Here is a 23,625-nt window from a genome sequence, read left to right on the forward strand (position 1 = left end):
AATGTAACAACATATTTAAAAATTAAAATTATTTTAATAATGGATGTAGAAAAAGGTTTTGATAAATTTTAACATCCATTCAAGTTTCAAACAGTAACAACCAGAGCAACAAGTACACTTGAAGAGGTTTTCTTTAACCTAATAAATGGTTACCAAAAACTCATAGCAATTTAGGAAATGGATAATAATTAAGGTTGCACAACACTGGAATGTGCTTGATGCCCTTGAATTGTACACTTAAAAATAGTTATAATGGTAAATTTTATATTATTTATATTTTCCTACAATTTAAAAACCCTATATCAAACATCATACTTAACATGGAATTATTACAAGCAATTCCTTTAATTAGGAACAAGACACAGTTGTCTGCTCTCACAGCTTCTATTCAACAAATGTATCAGAAGTCCAGTTCAATAAAACAATAATTAAGTGTAGAGATTAGAAAGGAAAATTTTACAAATGGTATTACTCTGTACGAAAAAAAGTCCAAGAGAACCCATACACAAACTATTAGATCTAAAAGAGCAGTTAGCAGTTGGATGCAGGATATTTAACATACAGAAATCAGTGAGCTTCTCATATGTTAGCAATTACCGATCAGATAATGTAGTTTTAAACATATGCCATTTCTGATAGCAAAAAACCATAAGCTGCTTAGGTATAAATCTAACATAAAATTATAAAACTGTATTGATAGGTATGTAAATAAAGAGAGATATTCAGCTTATAAGTGGGAAGGTCCAGTATCATTAAAAATAGCACTTATCTTCAAATTAATCTATAACTTACAGCAATCTTAATCAAAACCCTAGCATAATTCATCAAAATTAATAAGCTGATTCTAAAATTAATACAAAAGTGTAAACAGGCAAGAATAGTCAAGTTGATTTAGAAGAAGAATAAGAAAAAGAGATTTGTTCTCCTGGCTATCAAGTCACATTACAAAGATATAATAATTAAAGAGATATGGTGTTGACACAGGTTTTGGCAAACCATAAAACCTGAAAACAGATCTGCAAATAGATGGGAATTCAGCCCATGACACAGGTGTCATAATATATGTATTGGAAAATAAAAAGTACTCAATATAAAGTGCTGGTTAACAGGCCAACTATATGGAAAAGGACCAAATTAGACCCTACCTCATGACACTCACACAAGTAAATTCCAGAGGGATTAAAGTTCTAATGTGAAAGGCAACCCTTTAAAGTGTTCAGAATAAAAATATATGAGAATGTATTTATTACATTAGGGCAGAGACTACTTTCTGAAGCACAAAATGCACAAATTGAAGAAGAAAATAAGAATAAATTAGACTACATTAAAATCAAATCAAAAAAAAATTTTATGTGCATCTATAGACTTCTATAAAAAGTGAAGAGATAGACCAAGGAATAAGACACATATACAGAGCAGAGAACTGCAAAGAAATCATACCTGAAACGAAAGAATGCCCAAATCAGTAAGAATAGATCCACCACCCAGTAGAGAACTGCCAACAGGAATGAAGAGGCCAGAGATCCCAAATGACCAATAAAACCAGTGAAAGAGGCCTGACTTCATCAGTAATCAGGGACACTCATTTTAAGCCTCCAAGAAATCATTTCCAATATGTCAGATTTGGGTGAATCCTGAAGGCTTGGTGCCTTCAATAAAAACACCTGAGAAATTTCCCCAACTAGCTGAAATTGCCAACTGTCAATTGGGAAAAAAAACCAATCAGGACTTTTTCCACCCATCTACAAACTGGACTAAAAATCTCTTATATTCTAGGATATATTTTCATACATTTGAATGTTTCCCAAACTCTAAATGATCTCTCTAGCTAAGCCAAATGATGTTTCTTCCAAGCTGATGGAAATACTTCCTCACACAAGAGGGCAGCCATGTTTCCAGCTCTCAACGTAATCCTACGCATGCCAGCCGCACTGGCCTGTCTGGAAAAGTTCTATACTGAGCAGAAAGGGGCAGGGGGGGCTTACTTGGAGCAGTCTTCACAAGCAATGTTCCCTGAGGTTTCCTTGATGGTGCGCTCAGAGACGAACGCTGGATATTCAGTATCACAAGGCTCCAGGGTCTGTTTCAATTTCTGGGCTGTAGGAGTAAGGAAAAAAAAAAAAAAATGATAAAGCATACAAGGCACAGGCTTTGTTGTGACTGGCAGCCCACAGTAACTCAGAACGCAGTTCCGCTCCTGCTGCTCTGTGATTTTTCTAGGCACAGCATAATGCATTATTTTCTAATTAGTCAAGTGATTTCATCTGCCAAGCAACTCTATAAGCTATAATTCCTCAAGCAGTTCTGCTGGCGTGATCAACTATCATTTATGCATCACAAGAATTCTACTTTCTGGGACAACATCAGTCACTCGGTCTCTGACCTCATACTTACTTGAACTTAGCAGTGACAACAACACACACACACACGTATATACATCTGAATAAATGTATAAAATACAAGTTACACCACATTATTTAGGGTCATGATACAATTGCATGGTTTTATTATAGAAACAAAATTGAAATATGGAATAGTAAAATACATAATGTCTTTGAAACACAGCCACGAACCTAATCCTACTATTATGAAGTTCCTTGTCCAGTAAGATAGTACTAAATAACCCTGGCACGTAGATGAATACACAGTATGTACTTGGTAAGGGCTTGGTGGTGGATTAATTAGTTTAAACAAGTTATGTCCAGTGGGCAAATTCCAAAACCTAAGTCTCAATTTTTTTAAATTTGTAAATTGGGATAATATAGTTCTTTTATTAGAGGCTGATGTGAGATTTCAATGAAATAATATATGTTGAGTACTTAGTGCAGTACTTGGAACATAGTGAGTGCTAATGTCAATTAATAATAATAGTAATAGCAACAACAACAACAAAAATAAAGCTAGCATTCTAATGAAGCCATTAGGGATGACGATAATGATGACAGATACTATAGCATAGTGGTTAAGGGTAAAAGTCAGAGCAGTTTGGAGTACAAATTCCTGCTTCACTGCTTTTAGCTAATCCTCAGTATTCTCATCTGTAAAATGGAGATGCTAGTAGTACAGGTACTCTTCACAGGAGATCTACTCATGAACATTTTCCTGGTAGAATGCTTGCTTATAGGTTTCCAATACCTAAACTTTGTATAAAGTTTTTGGCTGATGTTTATATAGAAATATAAATACATATTTGTAACAAAGTCTCCAGTTACATTCCAAATGCAACTGGTTTGGATGTCAGAACCACCAGTAGATGTTTTGTGGAATGTCCATCTGGGCGGCTGCCGGCACTAAGTGAGCCACCAGAGGGTTACTGAATGCAAAACAACTGTTTGGTAACAACCAGATAATTGTTGGGTGATCAGGAAGCCATGTTTTAAGCATTTGCATCCTAACGTGACTCTTTTATATACAGGCCTTTTTACTGAGCTTTAATTATTTTGAGGAAATTGGTTGGGGGTTTCGGGTTGAAGAATAACACCTTGTAATTTTTCTTATTTAAAACGAATGGAAGTAGACTCAGTCAGCTTTTTATGCATAACGTGATTTTCAGGAACTGCTCACCGACATTAAGGGGAGATTCCCATGCTAACTCACAGGGTTGCTCTGAGGAATAAATAGACTAATGCATGTACAACTCTTAACAGAGTGACACACACGCATATTTTGACACACATGTGTGCCACCCCTCCCCAGCAGCCTTCATGTTACCGTCTACAAGCCAGGAGTTGGGCTAATTGTGTAGTATTGACAGCTAAGAGCAATTCTGGGTGTTGTGAATTCTGCCACTGCTGTATGACATCAGGTGGGTTTTTAATTTCTCCACACTGTAGTGTTCTCATCTGCAAAATGGGAACCAACTCCGCATGGTCGTTTGAAGATCAAATGAATTCATCCACTAGAAGTGGCTGGTACGTTGCTAGTGCTACTTGAGTGTCTGTGCCTACTGCCAGCACCACTTCTACTGTGAAGGTTACTTCATTGAATCCTCAGACCGTCAGCCTTTTTGAGCCACTGCTGTTTGGTTAGAATGGCAAGCAGATGGCTGCCTCCCTGATCCTGACTCCACCGAGGGTACCACGCGGGTAGTCGTCATGCCCGCAAAGGGCCAGGTCCCGAACACTGTCTATCCCCTGAGCCTTCGGTGCTAGCTCATAGGAAGTGTCATTACATGCTTGCTGAGTAAGTGAATAATTCTCTTGAATGGTGTTTTTCAGGCAAATAACACAGACAAAGGAAATGGGAGACTCTCAGTCCCTAATGGCAAATTGCCTGCCTTGGGTGGAAGGCAAGGGGATTTCAGGCGGCTGAGGTCCAACAGTAACAACACAGAGGCGCTGGGCGGGAACATCATTCTCTTCCCATTTCTTTGTCAGTGTCCTCGATTTTTGTCAGGAAGATGTCTTTGTTTGATGCTAGGGAGCTTCTTCCATCTTTCTTTCATTCGCTTTTTTCTCCTTTACCCTAGAGAGGCCAAGCATGAAGCTCAGAGGACCTGACTACAATATGATAACATGGTTTATTTTCAGGGTTCTTATTTTTACAATTGATTTCTCTATATGGCAAACAAAACTGACTTTTAATTTGGGAAGCTTCCCTTTAATATTTAATTTATTTAACTTTCAAAAAGTCAGTCAGTTGCAATGAAATAAAGATTAAGTAAACAAAAGCATAGACTGTAAGTGGATATGGCACAGCATGCAGACGGCATACAATAACCCAGTGATGGTAACGGATAAATTCATTAAGAAGTTTATATGCCAGATGTTGTTCTGCTTTACATGTATTTATTTATTTAATAGTACAACTTGACAAAATTTAAAAAAAAAATCAAACTGTGAGGTAAGAACAATTGTTATCTCTGTTTTGGAGATGAGTGAATGGAGGAGAGGATGAAGTGAATTGTCCAAATTCATCCAGTGAGTATGTGGCAGAGCCAAAATTTGAACTTGAGCCGTCTGGCTCCAGCACATGGATATATATTTAACTGCTTTATGAAGTTTGGCCAATGAGAGAAAGGAAGAAAGGTCTTTGGGGCAGGCTGATAGGCAGCACACGTGATTTAAATAACCCTGATAATTGCACCATCTCTAATTCTAATTGTCTGGGCCCAGTTACAATGGAATGAGTCCAGCGCTCTCAATGGAGAGACTCATTTGGCTCTGATCCTTTCTAGAGATGAAATTCTTATTCCTCTGACAACTGTAGGGCACCCGTACTGATGTGGTGATAAGCCATTGAGTCTATCTGCAGTATGACTATAGATTGGCTGGAAGTTGCTTGGTACTTTTGGGAAACACACAAATTATCATATAAAACCATGGCCACATTTAATCTAAATAACATGGTTTATTATAAAGACCTTTCTTTGTCTGGAGCGCTATGGAAAACACCACATATATTTGTTGGCCATTACTGTTTATCTATGGAATTTCAAACCAATAACTAAGGCTGCCAGTCACCTGATGGGTACTGTTTTAACTCTCAGGCATTTAAAACTCATTATCTTACAAAGATGTAGGTACACAAGCATCATGGAGCTCAGATAGACTGATTCCTTATTTTCTCAGAAGGGAAAACTGAAGTTCAGAAAGCAGACATAGCCTGCCTTGAGTCCCACAGAAAGTGACTCATCACGATCATTACCTAAATAGCAAAACAACCGCCACCACCTTTGCAGCCAATACTCACTAAGCGCTTACTACATGCCAAACACCGTGCGAGACCCTTTGATGGATGGAATCCTCACCATCACACGGTGAGCAAGGCCCTGTTGCTATCCTGTTTTACTGATGAAGAGACTAAAACTCAGAGAAGTGAAGTTAACTGCTTGCCTACAGTCACACCACTATGTTATGGAGCCCAAATGCACATGCACACGGTCACATCCCGGAGCCTCCGCTCTTGGCCATCACCCTGTCTGCCTCCCACCCCAGTTATACTGGACGTCTCAGGCTGAAGCCGCCAGAACCTATCACTCACTCACAGTGAAGCACCCAATGGAGCATACACACAATTGGATTTCTTTAATTTTCCCTTAGCAACAAATGTCCCTGATGTGAATAACTGACTTGGGTTCACAGTAATTATGTGCAGACAATCAGGAATGAATAGAGTTGCCATTTGAAAAGCTTTCCTCTTCTTTTGTCTCTGTGAATGCACCCCCTTCATAACCGGGTGCCAGCAAGCTCCATTCTCTTTGTGCAGCTTCGCCAAAATGATACCTTTGTGATAATCAAGCAGAAATGGCCTTCCACAGTCCCCTTCATTAAGGAAATGAAGCAGATAAACAGTGTAATTATGGATTCCATTTTTAGTTAAACAAAGATGTATGTCTCAGCTCAGGGTCTTTATCCAGTGAAGGAAGGGTAAATTTAGAATGAAGAAACCTCTCAAGGCAATATTGCTATGGTGCTTGGAATTTTCCCTGCTTACACTGGGTCTGAGATTCACATTTACCTCTAACAAAGATTCAGATGATTGCAGCTCTGTGGGCGAGTGCATTCACCACCTGAACCAGTTTCTTCACCTATAAAATAGAAAAAGTCATAGCCATGCCCAGCAGAGGGCTGCAGGTCTGAATGAGACAATCCACGTGCGGCAGCTTGCTTAACTTGGGACTCACAGAAAGCCAGGTGCGTCTCTCGCCGTCCTCCAGCGGAGGTGGCTGGCCTTGGTTTGGGGTTGAGTCCAATTCCTATTAGCTGTCTGACTTACGTGCCTCAGAGAGGCTTAGTGACACATTCTAGCAGTCCCCACCTCTCAGGTATGTTGAAGGAATCTGAAGAGAACCTAGTGCCAGCTCTCTGGGAAAGAAAAAGCACTATATATTGGCACACAACTTGCAGATGATGTAACTATTTGACAAGGTCTTTGTGCACTCTGTCGATGGAGTGAGAGGACTTGGAATTACCTACTAAGGGTTGTTTAAAAAGCTTCCTAAGACAGAAAACAGAGACCTGAAGCATCACATCATTCCTCTCAGCTAAGGTGGAGGGGGAAGAAGGGAGAAGGGATGTGAAATTTCAGAATGGGAACCTTCACAAGTTTCTGTAACTGTCATGAGTGCCAAGACCGTATCCCCCTTCCTAATTCATCTCTCCTGCCCTACAGCAGGGTTTCTCAAGAGTGGCACTATTGACATTTTGAGTCAGATAATTCTTTGTTGTGAGGGGCTGTCCTGTGTGTTGTAAGATGTTTAGCAGCATCTCTGACCTCTAACCACTGGATGCCAATAGCTCTCTCCCATCCCCAGTTGTGACAACCAAAAATGTCTCCAGACACTGCAGTGACCCCTGGGAGGCAAAATCACCCCCAGGTTGAAAACCACTGGTCTAAGTGGAGATCACAGGGATGGGCACTCAAAAGAAACTCTACAACTAATTGTCCATGTCAAGGGCCAGAACAAGAGTGAGGGCAGGTGCCTGTGGCAGCAGGGAAGGGAAGCAGGCCAAGGTGAGAATGGGGGGAGCAGCAATGGAGGTTGGCGTGAAGAGGGCGCACTCTCATGCTCACCACCAAAGCCCCTCAGCCAGGGTGGGCAGGCATGCGGATATGAAGAGAAATGAGAGGAATGCCAGAAAGTGAACCACTGAAGACCACCAGCCTGCTGCCCCAGCACTGAGCACATGCCTCAGAGAGAGCCAGATGTCTTAGCCGAAAGAGACACCACCACCCAAAACTGGAGCCCCGCCCACCACGCTGGAGACTCGCTCTGTGCCCCATCTTGCACGTGGGCTTTGCATGCACGGTTTCATCCACTGCTCACAACCACATCACGTCTATTGTTATCTCTGTTGACAAGCAAGGAAACCAAAGCCCAGAGAGACCAAGCGACTTGTCCAGAACCGCACAGCTAGCAAGTGGCAGAGGAAGGCTGCCTGACTCCAAGGTCAGGGTACTTCATCTCTAGGTGAAACAGAGTTCAAAGCCTGACTGGCAAGGAGTGGTGATTTGTCCCCAGGCACTGGTGCTGCAGAGAGCAGCCATCTAACCAACTTGCCATCCATTCTCTTGGCCTCTATTGATCACCTTTCTTCCTTTTCTCTCACTTAATCTCATGTACCTTTTTTTCACCTCTAATAGTAAAATTGTGGACATGCTAGCCAAATAAGAAAAATGACTAGAAGAAGATAACAAGCACCCATTATGTAAGTTCCTTCTCATCTTTCTTTTTCAAATCATGTACAATTTTAAACAAAAGCAGGTTCATGTTATAGGTAAAATTTTATTTGGGGTGCATGAAAGTTTTCCTATTTCCTATTTTGGTTCCTGCCTATTGACTTCCCATTGGCCTGACTGCTGATCTGATTTAACTCTACATCCTCCTTCTCCCCAACCATTGGGGGGTTTTGGCGGGTATATACAACTTTGCATATTGTTTTTCTTGCTGTATTACTAAATTTCATAGGTATTTTCTATGCCTTTCTGTGAATGGGCTGTCATTTTTTTGAGGTAACCATAAGTTTGTTTCCTATGTCTGTAAGTCTTTTTCTGTTTTGTATATAGATTCATTTGTATTATTTTTAGACTCCACATATAAGTGATATCGTATAGTATTTGTCTTTCTCTGTCTGACTTACTTTACTAAGTATAATATTATCTAGGTCCACCCATACTGCTGCAAATGGCAATATTTCATTTTTTTACAGTCAACATCATCATCACCATTATCATGAATTAATTACAGCTACCATTTTTGAGGGCTTACTATATTCCAGTTCTATGCTCAGCATATATCATGATTTATCTTACCATTAAATGTACACATACACACAAATGATAAGAGATAAATATTTTTTATTATTTTCTCTACTTCGCTTACTGTGGGGGAAACTGAGCCTTGAGGAGATCAGCTAACTTGACAAAGGCCAACCTCAGAGCCAGAATTCAAATCCATACTAATCTAACTCCACAACTCAGGCCTCTAATAGTTTCTACTAATTACTGCTCAAATCATTGATAGTTTTGAGCAGGGAAAGTAATATGATCAGATTTATATTTTATGAAGGTAATGGTAAAAAGGTAATGGTTATCCATTCATTCAGCCTGAGAAAGGCAATGTGTCTGTGACCCTTAGATTTCAGCACTGCCCACTAGCTTTTGAATAATTCTCCTGTGCAGTGTATGACCTCAAAGCCTTAGTTAAGGAAACAGGTCAAAGTGTACATTCAACATGGGCTGAATGAAGCCTGTGGAATTTTTGTTAGACTGAACAGCGCTACCCTTAGCACAAAGGATGCCTTTTGCTGACAGAGAGGAGAAATCATCACTTCTTTGTCCTGGGTAGTCTTACGTGAGCACATCCCTAGTGAAAAGTAGCCAGTGAACCCTGGGTTCATCACTCTGAGCAAGGAAAGAGAAGCCAGTTGCTGCTTACCTTTAGCTGTCATATCTGAGTGCCACCAACTGCAGAGGTTAAATTCCACCAGGAACCTAAACAGGAGATGGAAAAGCCCAACGTTACTTGGTCACCCACACCCTGAATTGAAGTGACATTCTGTGTTATTCAGCATCACTCACCTAATTTGAAAGAATAACATCATCATCTGGAGATATCAAGGTGGTTGGTTCAGTTACCACTGAATTTTCACTAGGTTTTGTCTTACTTGTGAAAGACTATTTTATCACCAAGGCCAGCCAAACCCTGAAATCAGGTTCACCTAGACTCAGGGACTCTTTTGAGAAATATCTGCTTTATAGGCAGAAATTGTTTTCTTGTTATAGTCTGAGTCTATAGTAAAAAGTCAACATTCAAAGGGCTTCCCCTGCCTTGGTTCAGAAATACAAATGGAATATTCTCTACTTAGACTATGATCTACACTATAAAGGATGTTTTCAAAATTTACACTGTAACACAAATGTATTCAGTTGTGTGTGTGTGTGTGTGTTTGTAGGGCAGGGTGGTGGGGACAGAGAGGACAAACTCCTTTTTATGAAATTATATCACAATGCAACTCCACAAAAATCATAATTTCTCAACTGCTGGTAAAGAATTCAAAAGTAATATAAATCATCCTCTAAATAAATGGAAATAGATCAAAATTCAGTCATTTCCTTCTCAGGCTCATGGCTGCTATCCTCTAGCAGCTCACAATCAAAATCTCACTATTACCTGTATTTTCTGTCTCTTATGTACATTTAGAACTTACCCCCCACTTGAAGTTATAACTTTGTTACATAGGTTACATTGAAGCAATAAGGAAGACAATGTCTGTTCATCAAATAGCAAGAAATCTGCCTTAAACTCATAGAACTGGAAACTTAATGGGGAAAATAAGAATAAGAGAGTTTGGTGCAGCTTGAATGATCTGGTTTCCATGCTGGTCCATGGAATTCCTCCTTTCTGTGTGACACAGTGTTTCTGTAATGTGTCCAATATCTCATCTGGAAGTCAAGCCTTTCATCTTTGTGCCATTTCAAGTCTGACCTAAGTCACAGATGCATCCAGCAGGACTGTAATTTGACAGGGTAAACAATTAAATCACACCTGAGAAAGCCCCTGACCCATGACTGCACAGGCCCCCACGCCTGCACATGCCAAGACATCCAAAGTAGCACAGTGTACAGCCTGGCAATTTGTTCTTCTGACCACAGCCCACCCAGGCTGTATTAAAAACAGCCAGACATCTATGTTACATTTAACAGTAACCACAATAAATAAATTTGGTTTGTGTATTGCAAGCTGTTAGTCTGCTAAATGGTGACATAAGGGCATGAGCAGTGGCCATGAATAACTTAATAAAAGATACTTTTTTGGACTCAACGTTCAATATTTCGAGATGTTCAATCAGGTTATCGCAGAGTATTATGAATGTAATGGTTATTGGAAGCACAGTCTCCCAATTCACTTTTTAACACAGAAAAGCAATAATACTTTTTAATAAGCAATAACACTTTTTAAAAAAATGCAGCAAATTGTACTTACAAGACAAGTTCTGTCATTATCCATTTTATTGCAGCAAGGAAGGCATTATAAGGCTGAAGAGAAGAATTCAGTACATTAAAAACAATGTATCACACACAAAATTTGTAGTTTAACCTAAGGCTTTACAAAAAGACAATGTTATTTTTCTAGAGAGATTGATATCATGTCAAAAAAACAGTGAAGCTCTAGCTTAAAGAAGAAAATGGTTGGATACTGTATCCCAAAACTAACATTTTAAAACTTTGAACTCCCCTGTAGTGAGATGTGATTTACAAGTAAAATAAACATGATCTAATAGAGGGGTTATCTCTGGGAGGAAAAAGGAAGTTCACCAAACGATGCTTAAACCTTTACTCTCTGGGGGCTAATATTTTGCAGCCTAATGCTGAGCAGTTGGAATCATATAACTAATTTCAAATGGTAATTCACAGGGCTGCCTCTTGGAAAGGTGATTCCCTGTTCTCCATCACTGTATGTCATTCATTGAAATACGCAAAAATTGCACGTGCTTGATTTTAATGCCTCCCATTAATTATGTAGGATTTTAGCTGCGTTTTCTCACACTTACAAATTCAGACTTGAAAAAAATGATAACCAAATAAATATGTGATTTTATTCTTGCAGAAAATCCCCTTCACTCTATAAGAGAAGGCATTGACAGGCTAATCTTTATTTCAGAATATTTTAATTAAAAAAAGCAGTGGGATTGTTTACTCTGTGATATTTCCTATGTGGATAATTCAATTTCCTGAATTCTGGAAAATACCAAGTCTTCCCCTCAGTCGGTTCTTTGTACCTAGGTATGCTAGATATGTGAGCGGTGGGTGGACCTGAGAGACAGGTAATGACGTTGGCAAAGCCCGGGCCCCAAGTTGCAGGTCCAGAAAAATCTCAGAACCTTCTGTGGTTGTCTTTAGGTAGCAGGGAACTGAAATGCCCAATCCTGGTTTCTGACGTGATGGCTGCTTAATCCTACCTTCTAAGCATTTGGATGATAAGGACTAGAGCTAGGAATGGGAGGATCATCCAGTTTCAAATAAAACAAGGACAAATTTATATACCCCTGACCATTCTTAAAACTTGCCTATTCTAGCCAGTAAGCAACTGTACAGAACACAACAACAATCCACTGGGGTTACTCCCAGCCCACCCAGATTTCAGACTAAATCTCTTGCTCTGATTGAGTGTGTCCTCATCATTCCCTCAATCACAGGGCTTTCAGGGTCAGATAAGGATGTGAACTTTTAACTATTTCCTAAAACCAAATGCAGCCATGCGATCCTGTGGTTCTGCCATTACACTTCCTATGGCTTGAAAAATAACCATCTTTCTTTCAAAAGGACCAAGGGAGGTCAGACCATAGGACAGTTTTGTGTCTTTGTACCTGCCAGGATGGGTAGTGACATTTCAGTGGTCCTCCATAGTGTGGGAGGAGAGAATGAATAAAGGGATTAAGGAAGGAAGAGGGGGAGGCACAGGGGCAGCTCACCCTGAGGCCTGGGGAGGGGCCGGGGTGGGGCGGGGGGCGGCAGTGGGAGGAGGATACTCAAGCATTCCCTGCCAGATGCTGGCTCAATGCAGGGTAAACAAAGGGATTATGTAAATACGGGATTAAAAAATTTTAATGCACATTAGCATTCAGAAGGGTAAAGCCATTGAGCTCTTAAGCCTAATGATAAAAACATATCTTGGGAACATTTTAAGTCTGGAAATACTCATGCTAAGGATAGGGAAGCTGCGTTTGGAAATATGTGTTGATTCTCACTAAAAAGTGGTATTTTTCAAATCGTCCCATTTTTAGTTCCTAGTTGCCTCTCAGAAATGTCCCAGCTCAGAATCATTTCTTGCTCCCTTAGTGTAGCAGAACCGTGTTAAATATTTGGTTTTTAAATAGTCCCCTTGCAAGATCTTACATCTGCAAATGAGAAGGTGTATATTTATATTTTAAAACCAAAATGACTCTTAAATTTTGTGTTTCAAACCAAATTTTAGGTTGATTTTTTGGAATTTACAAAATGATAACATGTAAGGGTTATATTTATACCCATACGCCAGACTATGTTGAAGTATCTGTATCTGTTTTTTCTGTGTTTTCAAGTTATTGGTGACCAAATTTATATTGCTTGCACATTGTAAATTATATTTTTAAACTGGGGATAAATTGTAACAGTTAATTTCTGGTGATCTGAAAGCCAGTTTCTAATGATACAAAGCTATGTTGATTGATCCTCAACTGTGACATCATGGATGGAATCAGCTCCAGGGGAAATGATGTTAAAATCAGCAGCATGATTAGAGTAGAGAATCTCTGATCAAAATGTGAATTTGGGCATAGGCTAACAGCTCTATTACAAACTAAAAGGAAGGTTTCTGTTGAACCAAACCAAATTCTCTTTTATTTGAGAATGAGGGAACTGACAAAACTTCTCCCCTTTTCTATCCATCAAAAGGAAGGGGGGGGGGGTTTGCTGCATTAATCCATCAAATACTTTAGACCTGTTTATCATTCACACAATCACTGGATTTGGGTTAAAACAGAAGTGATTTTCTTGACTTGACACATTTAAATATTCATGGTTTTGAAACAGATAAACTTGATGACTCCAAAGAAAAAGATACGCTCACATGCAGGGACAGACAAAAACATGCAGCTGTTTTCTGAGTGACTGCACTGTACTTACATCCAGTAGACCATGGGCACCATCGCTGCTCTCCTTGTTGGCCCTGCACATGGCTTGATAGTCATAAAGGGTAATTCTACAGAAGAGAATGGAAAGGAGCTTCACTAAATGGGAAAACACGAGAACCAAATGATGCTGTGGACCAACCAGCAAGGTGAACAGTCACTGACACCACCAGCCAGTGCAGCAGTGACAAACACAAATCAAGGCAGGCCTAACAAAGGTGACAAGCAAGGGACACAGCAAAGTCCAAGACTGGAGACACAGTCATGTCACACTTGGAACTTAAAGAATAAAGAGAATAAAGCTATCGTTGGGATGGAGAGTTGGGAGAAGAAACCCCCCAACTTGACCAAATAGTCATTTTGGTTTGAACAACGATGACTTGCATGGACCAGGATACTCCAAAGAAATATGCTCTTTTAAACTGAATTCTGGGCCCCTGATGAAATCCACATGGACCATGTCTCCAAGGTCAAGGAGAGCTGGGAAGGGCCACTTTGAGTTAAGAAACGGCAGGATCCTCTGTCTCTTTTAAGCACTAGGAAATAGGCTTGGACCAAGATAAAGCCAGGACTTTCACACTTTGTTGGAAACCAGCTGGCTCATTGGTTGTTAACCCCCCTTCCATTACCACTACCATGGTAGTGAATATTTATGTATACTCACTACTAAGTATGCTTTCGAAAACAGTGCAGTTTATGAAACAGGAAAATGGACATCTTTTTCTCCCTTGGTGATAAAAATACAGCTCTCATCCCAGTTATGATCTTTACTCATTTGCAAAGATGTTTTACTTTATAATTTTTACAGATATTTTAGTTTCCTCTTAACAAAGTAAAAAAGAATGGCAATTTCCAGCAGCAAGTTAAGAGCTTTTAGATGGAGCGAACACCTTATCCCAAAGGAGACATGCATTTCGTCCCTCCCCCAAGCTCCTCTTCCCACTATTCCTGGCCCCCCAAAGGAGAGACACTTAAAGTCCAGCCTGAGTTATGTTAACAGCTGCCAGATGACATGTTAATACTGTAATACATGAACTTCTAAATGACTGGAAGGAATTCTCCCTACAGGAATATCTTTCTGAAATAATACAGTGCGTAATGTGAAGCATACTTAACACTGTGCTGGAAATGTACACTAGAATAGAAGTTCCATGCTGCAGGACTGGGGTTGGATCTGTTTCACACCTAGCACAGAACCCAGTATGGAGAAGGTGGTCCAATTTAAAAGGTTGAATGCATGAATGATTGCCTGATTGCATGAATCTTGAATAGTCGATGACACAGCTGAGACTGAAGAGGTCAACTGCAAAATGTGATGTGAAGGCTTTCTCCCCTAGACAATAAATTAGAGATATCACACACACGGATTAAACCAAAGAGCATCTATGGGCACCAAGTAGAAAACTGGCCACTTGACCAAATTGAAATGGAAACCAGCTCCTGACCAGCACCACACAGGCATCATAGGCAGCAAAGCCCAAGAGGGTACCAGTGTCACACAATCTCCTGGCAAGTCCCCCAAAGCCCCTTCCTCTTCAGGACATTTCTAGTCTTGCTGACTGTCCTCTGGCTTTTTTCCTCCCAGCAGATGCAAGCAGAACCAGTGTATACTGAGACAGAAATGAAGCCTGTGAACCAGCCAAGTGTCTGGCTCAGGGAACTCCCTGAACAAACTTCTCACAGAAACGCTCATCATTGATGCAGCCCTGACACGAATTCAGCCACAAAATCAACTGCAGGTCAGGATGGACAAGTCTAATTGGCCCCTGACTGGCCTACCATGCCACAGTCTGCATCCTCAACAGGGAATTTCGGCAGGTGCCCCTGGAAGGGCTTTCTAGGATTTGGCAAGAATTATTATTAGCTTTAACCTTTTCCTACTGCCCAACTCCATCTCTGCAGCTGGAATTTGGGTCAGAGCTGGTGAGAGGCAGCATGGGTTGAGTGGAACTTGAGTGTGTTTGGGGTCTTGTAGACATGGATGCAGTGTGGCCTTGGCTTAAAAGGTTGGTTCTGCCATTTATAATAGCAGGTTGCTTACTTCTGAGGCTTTATTTTTTCATTTATAAAGTGACTTCCAGAGATGTTCTCAGATTTAACTAATCAGGCATGTGGACGTATACTGAAATATACTATGCAATGTGCTGGCCTTGTTATGACAGAGGCCTAATTTTGTTCTTTGCTAGATTTTGGACTCTTAAAGCTACACTATTCCTAAAGGCCCAAGTGACTGGTAGTGTGACTTAATGATTAGCAAGCTAGCTTTGAAGTCAGTGACCTGAGCTCAAATCCTAACTCACCCACTTATTACAATTCTTTTTAACCCTCTTTGTGCCTCAGTTTCCTCATCTGTAAAATAGTGAGAATAATGGCTGCCTTATAGGGTGGTCGTGAGGATTAAATGAGATTATACACAGGTACTGCCTTTAGCACAGTGCCTAGTACAGAGGAAGCATTCAACAGAAGGCAGGGCTGCAGCTGCTGTTATAACTTATTAGTCTGGTTTTCACTGCCATTATTAATTAATGGGGGTGGTGTTAAATGCATTGGGAATTGACTCAGGTTTTACCCAGCTGGCTGGAGGATGGGTAGGCCTCCTGGTTTTCTTAGCTCATTGGCATATATTATGCAATGTAAAATTCACACTTCTTACTGAAGTAACAGACACCTTCAGAAGTCATGCTGGGGTTATCAACAGATGATGCGGCAACTTCTGTCCATGAGCTTCATAGCTGAGGACAAGGTAACAACAGCTAATGTCTACTGAAGTCTATTTAGCAACTGTGAGCAAGGTACTCTTTTAAGCATGTCCCTACAGGAGAGATTCTAATCATCCCCATTTCACACAGGGGCAAACCAAGTCTCGGCTAGCCTAAAAATGTGCCCAAGTTCACACACCTAACAAGTGGCAGAGCCAGAACTAGATGGGGGCCATGCTGAACCCACCTCACTCTGCCTTCCGCTCAGCAGCAGGTTCTGACAGGTCCTAGGGAATGCTTAGAATTCAGCCCTGTGCCCCATCCCAGAGTCTTATTGGAATGTCACAGGGAATGCTACCCAAGATAAGGTCTCATAATCAATATCCAGAATCAACTTCCAACCCAAGCTGAGGTGCTGTGATGGGGTCACCAGACCAGGCTGGAGTAGCTGGCCAGGCTAGTGAGAGCCCCTTGCCACGGTAACCACCATGACAAACAGATGGCTAGAAGCTCAGGATTCTCTTGGGATCATTTTTAAAGGCTCCAGTTTACTTGTTGGGTCCAAACTCAATTGCTCTAGGGCAGCTTCCAGGCCACTGGTTCCTGCCTTTCATTTCACAAATAAGCTTTCCTGATCTGATTGCCACTGAGAAGGTTACAAAACTAACCTTCTCTCTCTTCTCTATGCTTAGACAGCTTTAACTAGATGTTGCAGAAAGAGAGACTTCCAGATTGTTGCCCTTTTTGAAGTGATTTTGTTACTGTTTTAAATAACTCCATTTTGTGGCTACCTGTATCCTGTTCGGCTGATTATAGTTAAAGAACATGATAATTGCCTGCTTTCTTTCGGGTCTAAAATAAGCCCTGAGCATCGTGCCCAGCCCAAGATTGGTGCTGTACTGCTGCACTCAGCAGCAGGAGTTTATTCTTATTACAGATAACATGCCTTAATCCCCATGACATCACCACCAGGCCACGGCAACCGCGGGCTGCTGGGGAGACCTTATCATTAACATCTCTGTGCTCCCCAGATGGGTCTCCTTGAAACTTTGACAGAAGGCAGATACAGTTTCTGAAGAAGAAACTCAAAGCAATGCAAACCAAGCATGGGCAACCCTGTGTATCCTGTACTAGGTAGAGTCTTGGGTGTCAGGCTCATGACATTAGGAATTGCTTAAATCCATTTTGCTGATTCTGCTCTTTTCCAACTAGACAAAAATCACGACCAAGAAAAAGATTTCTCCTAAAAATTAGAAGGTTGAATTTCAAAGGCATGAGTTCAGCTAATTTAAGCTCATTAGTAACGGTGGGGACCAGCATTTATTAAACACCTACTTTGTGCCCATGAGGCCAGGTACATTACTTGCAACAACTCTAACTCACTTTGGCTAAAAATTTGCCTCAAAACCAGTCTTGAAACAGCTTAATGTTTGCAAATATGGCCCTAAAACAGGACAGGGAGGCATCTGACATAGAGACCCGCCAAGGGACATGTTTAATCAATTTTGAATCAAAAAGTATGAGAAGCAAAAGTGACTCACCAGGGTAGCATGTAAAAATATGCATCCTTTGTTGGGCTATAAAATGTGTTCTCTGGGGCAGTTTTCAACTTGCAAGTGTCAGGGCATGGAGCAGGAACATAGGAAATTCTAAACAAAGGGATTGTCACCATGGGAAGTTTACTCATTCATACATCTTAGACAGCCAGGAGAATGGAAAGCTCAGTCAGTCTGTTCCATCTGAACACTAATAGTAGATCCAGAAGGAGCTCTCCCGTCTCTCCTTTTTGCCTTGGTGGCCATCTCATCCCATAGCATCTTCTTACAGAGATTGTACTGTTCTTTATGATCAACACAGAGCATCTAACACAGCAGAGGTGGTAAGTTGAAGCTGCCTTTGAACGCTCTGATGGAAAATCGCTAAAACAAATCTAGTTTATGAGCACCCATCATTAGAAGAGAATAAGTGCCATAAGGCTGCACCAGCTGAAAGCCCAGCACATAGGGTATTGGGGCCACTCAGGGTCCAGTGCAGAACCCTGAGAGGGGAGCCTCACTCATTCTACAGATTAAGCAGAGGGTCTATCAGCCCCAAATGCTTTTCATCAACAGGTGCTGAGACTATAAAAAGAAACAAAGTCGCAGATACTGACCACATCAACATCTCACCCAGGTAATAAAAGCAGTAACAATAAGAAATAATCAATTACTTTCTGCCAGTCAAGTATTATCTCTGATGTCAAGGGCATGGAGAGGAAACTAAGGCTCAGAAGGTGAAGTCACTGTGGCTCTCCCAGCCAAATCTGCTTCAATCCTGGGGCACAGGATAACATGCACAGGTGCCTAGTAGGTGCACCTAGCCAGTGGCTTGTCTGCCCATTCAACTGCCCCTTCCATGAATATTAGCTTTCCTTGTTAAACTGAAGGGGAAAATGCAATTATGATTAATCCCACATAGAAAAGGCTGAATTTCTTTTGCTTCTTTGTTTGAGTAAGAAATAGAAGGAAACAGCTAAATTCTGCTTGGGGAATGAGTGAATGCAAAACCCACTTGAGGCAGGGAACTTGGACGCTAGAGGAGCATCCTTGGGCTCTGCCAAATGCCTGGCGCCATGTGTACATTTCACAACAACTGTCCCACGGTAATGCCTGAGTTGCACTTAGCACAGTGTGGGGCACGCAACTGAGGCTCAGGATGTTAGAACCTAGGCATGTTGGTGTTGCCAGTGTCATTCCTATTAGTCAAACCCAACAGGTGTTATCGAGTGCTCCTGCTGTCATTGCCTGGGGTCAGACATCATTGACACATGCATTAGATGGTGGCTATGACCATCTGTGTTCAGGACTGCACGGGCATGTGGGGTGTGGAGAAAGCTAGGAGTTAGGAATATAGCCTCATCTCTGGAAGGGTTTCAAAGTGGATGTCACAGGAAGCAGGATTCAATAGTTAGAGGACTTGGGTGGTCTGAAGCAAACTGGGGCATGTTGGATGTGGCAGAGGCTGACACAGTCTCCCGACAGCCATTCTCCTCTCGCAATGAGCAGAACACCGACTTTTTGATATGCACGTTTCCCAGGTCCTTTTGTAGGTAGGTGAGGCCATGTGATTAAGCAGAAGTATTATATGGAAGCAAAAGTATTGTATGGGACTAAGTACTTAAATAAAGAAAGAAATTTTAAGAAGAAACTTTACTTGGCCTTTTGGAGCTCCTAGAATCCTCCTGCCAGCCTAGATTGCAGAATTAATGGCTGCAGCTCAGCAGCTATCTTGGATCATGAGGTAATCTTGAGTTTAAAAGCCAACTTAGAAGGAGGTAAAGAAAAAAAAAGATGTGGTCATGCGTCCATGATGACAACATGAGGCCCCCAAATTAGTATTTTCAGACTTCCTTCACATAAAAGAGAAAAAGACTCCTATGTTCTTTCACGCTTTGTTATTTTGGAATTTCGTATTATTTCTAGTAGAACCAACTACTAACCAATACACTGGACTTCAAGTTTGAAAGACTTTTACTTTCTCTCAAAGCAAAACAAGCATGAATATGAACAAATATCCCTGCAGAGAATACTTTAGTCTTCTCCAACTATGGGAAAAGATGAGTGGTGACCAGGAAAACATGGTCTAGAATCTAGAATCCAAGAGACATGAGTTCAAATTCCATCTTCCCACACACTACTGTGGGTGAATTTGAACAAGTTACTAAAACGCTTAAAGCCTCCACTTCCAGTTCCTCTTTTGTCAAATGGCAATAATGATAGTAGGTGTTTCATGGATTTGCCATGAGGATTAATTAAGGTAATGCATGTAAGCTGCTTGGAATAATGCCTTGCCTGTACAGCTGACCCTTGAACAATGTAGGGGTTAGGGAGCTGACCCTCTGTGCAGTCGAAAATCCGAGTACAATTTGCCCTCTGTAAACACAGTTTCTTCATATCCACGGTTCTGTATCCACAGATTCAACCAACCACAGACCGTGTAGTACTCCAGTATTTACTATTTAAAAAATCCGTGTATAAGTGGACCCCCACAGTTCAAACCTGTGTTGTTCAAGGGTCAACTGCAGTTAGTATTCAATAAATGAGGCCTGCTGCTATTATGATGTAGATGACGGTGGCTATTGTTATTGTTGTAATTGGGGATCCTCAAGCAGCAGCTTTCGGGTTTTAAAGAGCAGTCCATTGGAATCCCCATGTTTCTGCATTCCAGAAAGTTTGGCCCAGAAACACACTTGTCCAAGCCAATCTGTCTTCTTGTTCCCTTCAATGCCACCTCTGACAAAGCATACTTCAGTGGACACAGTCAGGTCAACAGGAAGCCAAGAAGCCATTACATTCCTTACATGAGTTGTTGAGTATTAGACATCGGTGGAGCAGTCAGTATTAGAGAGCAGCCATCCAAACATAACAGACTTCTCCTCTAACACTCTCTGGATTGCAAGGCCAGGGCATTCGCTGAAATGTAACGCAATCACCAAAGACAGGGAAAGCTCCAGTCACCCGCCATGGAGCCAGTGCAGGTCCATCATATGGAGACAGGGGTAGAAATGGTCCAAGTCTTGAATCCTACCTGATGAGTCACCGTTTTAGAAAGGCTATTTAGAAGGAGCCGCCACAGGGAATTCTACACGAGTTGACTATGTTAATGAATGTGTAGGGGTGAGGTGAGGAGGACGTTCACCAGGCCCCGCAGGGAAAATACGAATGGCCTTGGAGGGATGAAAGCTCAGGCATGCTGCGCCATGCACACAAAACAAACAGAACAGAACAAAACAGAAAAGACACAACCAAGAGGGATAGGAATTCTCAGTAGCTCCCAAAGCAAAAACAAATTATTAGCAAGCAGTTCTTTTCTCTGCAAGTCAAGGGGCCAGGTGTGCCCCATGGGTCTTTCCTTCCTCGAGCTTACTTAAATACACAAAGAACAAGGGAAGACCCTTTGGCAGAAACCACAAGGATGTTTGGTAAAAGCATGCATTATTCCATTTAACCCTCACTGCAGGTATGAAAATCACTCCTTCAATTTCATTTTGCTGCAGAGAAAACCGAAATTATGGAGTTAAAGTTGCCAAAAGTCAGGCAACTTCAAAGTTGGGCAGCACCTAGACTGGCACCCGGTGCATTTAACTTAGTATTTCTTGACCCTGACTGCACCTGAGAATCACATGGATGCTTTTAAAAAGCATAAATGCCTGGGCTCCGTCCCCAGACAAATCTAATATGAATCTCTTGGGGTACAGCTGGAGCATGGGTGTGTTTTAAGAGCTCTCCAGGGGTGCTAGCTGAGTCCAGGCCCACAGGCCCACCCCCAACACTGTGACTGCTGTGCAGTAACTACCTTTCGGGGGTCATTAGTGATTTAAAAAAGAAGAGAAGAAAATTAAAAAAAAAAAAAGATTTCAGACATTTGGAGCTCTTATCCAAGAGCTAATCTTACCTCCTATTTGTAGTAGCATTGCAATTTGCAAAGCATTTTCACTTCTCTTATTTCAGGTGATTCTCACAAAATCCCGTCTCACCAAAATTCCTATTTTGGTGGCCAAGAAACTGAGACCCAGAGAAACTGAGGAATCTGTCCACGGCCACACAGTGGCCATTCTGAGGCTCAACCTGAAGTCTTCATATTTCAAGTCCAGTGTATCAAAGAGGCCCTATCAGGAATCTTGGACTCTGCTATGACCAGCTATATATATTTTTTCTCACTTTTCCCTGGATATTTGACATTGAGTCCCATCACTGGGGGCAAGAAGGGGTGGGGAAATAAATGAATTACTGTATAATAAGAAATATTTTGAAACTAGATTTTCTCTTAGTATTGTGAGAAGGGCAAAGTCACTGCCAAGGCCAGCAAGGAGAGCCATGGACTGTGGCTTTTGAGAAATATGAATACAAGGCTCTTACTGGACATGAACTTGAGTTAAAAGAGAAAAGCAGCTAAAATGAAAAGCCCTAAATGAGTCAGGGCCACTTAGGGAGTCCATTTACTTTCCATGGTAAGAATAAAAAAGTATTTCAAGTTCTCTGTTTGAAACACAAAAAGCTGACCTGGAATATGGTATCTTATGAGAAAATATGTGAAGCCTGGGGACATGGCTTGGTTTAACAATTTATCAACTTTAGTTAAAAGAAATCTGGGTGATCTTATCACTCGGCTGGCCTCCCATCCTGAAAGTTCTGCTTGCCCAGATAAGTCACTGCTGGGCCAACATCCTCCTTGGCTATCCTTCACTTTGTCTCCAACAAAACTGAAGGAAGTTCCATGCACTACACAATGTTACTGTACATAGAACCAGGTAAAGGGGAGAGGCTAGAAAATTCTCCCTGTGTTTAGACTGCAGGATGTTTGAATCCAGCTCCATTACACAGAGACAAGTTCTTAACCTTTCCAAGCCCCATTATTTCCATCTATCAAATACGTATATATATATACCCAGATCCAGCTTCATGGGCACGTGGCCTGTGTAACTGGACAGAACCCTGCACTTAGAAGGGCTGCGTGCTTTGTTTAATGCTCTGCTGTTGCCATCTTGAAACTCTCAATAATTTTTGAGCAAGGGTCACCACATTTTCATTTTGCACTGGTCCTGTTTATACCTGTCTCACAAGTTGTTGGAAAGGACTGCAGGAAGTAAGATCTGTCAGTTGCAACCTAGGCCTGGTATGTTGGTAGGTGCTCTGGGAAGGTAGCCACTGCTACCTTCATTATTTTCACATTGCTGAGGCTATTGGTATGTTATTTGGCCCTGGGCACTATGTCATCTGTAAGTGGGGTGGACAGAGTCAAGTCAGAGACTCAGCCTAAGTGACCAAGAGTGACCACTTTACCTCTTAGATGGTTTGCACATGCTGCTGAAGAACTTTCTCAAAGCTCCCTCAAGTTGGTAATTTGTTCACACAAATCAGTGACTTCCCTTCCTCCCACATGGCACTGTAGATGCAGAAGTGGATGTTCTTTCCCTCTGATGGCACCTAAGTAGAATGGCCATCGGGTCACCAGGTAAGTGGCCAAACAATCAAGGAAAGAGTCCATGCCAAGTAGGCAAGCATCGCCTTGCTTTAGAGAGAGAGGCAGTGACTATGGACCACTGGAGAGAGAGATAAAAGGGAGGTTGATAAAGGGAGATGGCGTTCTTTACTTTGAGCTCTGTCTTTCTGAAGAAGATGGTTTGTAGGGCTCTTGCATATGAAAGATGTTTCTTTAGAAATGGGTGTAAGCAGACCAAATTAAGAAACTTTGTGCCAGGGTGCGCTGTCCAAGATGCTGAGATGAGATGTCTGCTACGTGAATGGATCCTGAGCTTTACCAGGGCTCAGCCA

At 41.5% G+C, this 23,625-nt stretch overlaps 1 protein-coding gene across 1 annotated transcript in view; it reads right to left on the reverse strand.

Annotated features, from left to right (window-relative positions):
- The window catches only part of CACNA2D3 (calcium voltage-gated channel auxiliary subunit alpha2delta 3), a 774,181-nt gene that overhangs the window by 46,387 nt on the left and 704,169 nt on the right, over nt 1-23,625 (reverse strand). Inside the window, exons 32-35 of the mRNA XM_057555140.1 lie at nt 13,609-13,684; nt 10,928-10,980; nt 9,380-9,435; nt 1,986-2,097 (exon numbers count right to left, since the gene is read on the reverse strand). Coding sequence (XP_057411123.1) covers nt 1,986-2,097; nt 9,380-9,435; nt 10,928-10,980; nt 13,609-13,684 — 297 coding nt within the window. The remainder of the gene's footprint in view (nt 1-1,985; nt 2,098-9,379; nt 9,436-10,927; nt 10,981-13,608; nt 13,685-23,625) is intronic.

Source organism: Balaenoptera acutorostrata, chromosome 10 (genome assembly GCF_949987535.1).
Source record: "Balaenoptera acutorostrata chromosome 10, mBalAcu1.1, whole genome shotgun sequence".
In the NCBI taxonomy this organism is placed as follows: Eukaryota; Metazoa; Chordata; class Mammalia; order Artiodactyla; family Balaenopteridae; genus Balaenoptera; species Balaenoptera acutorostrata.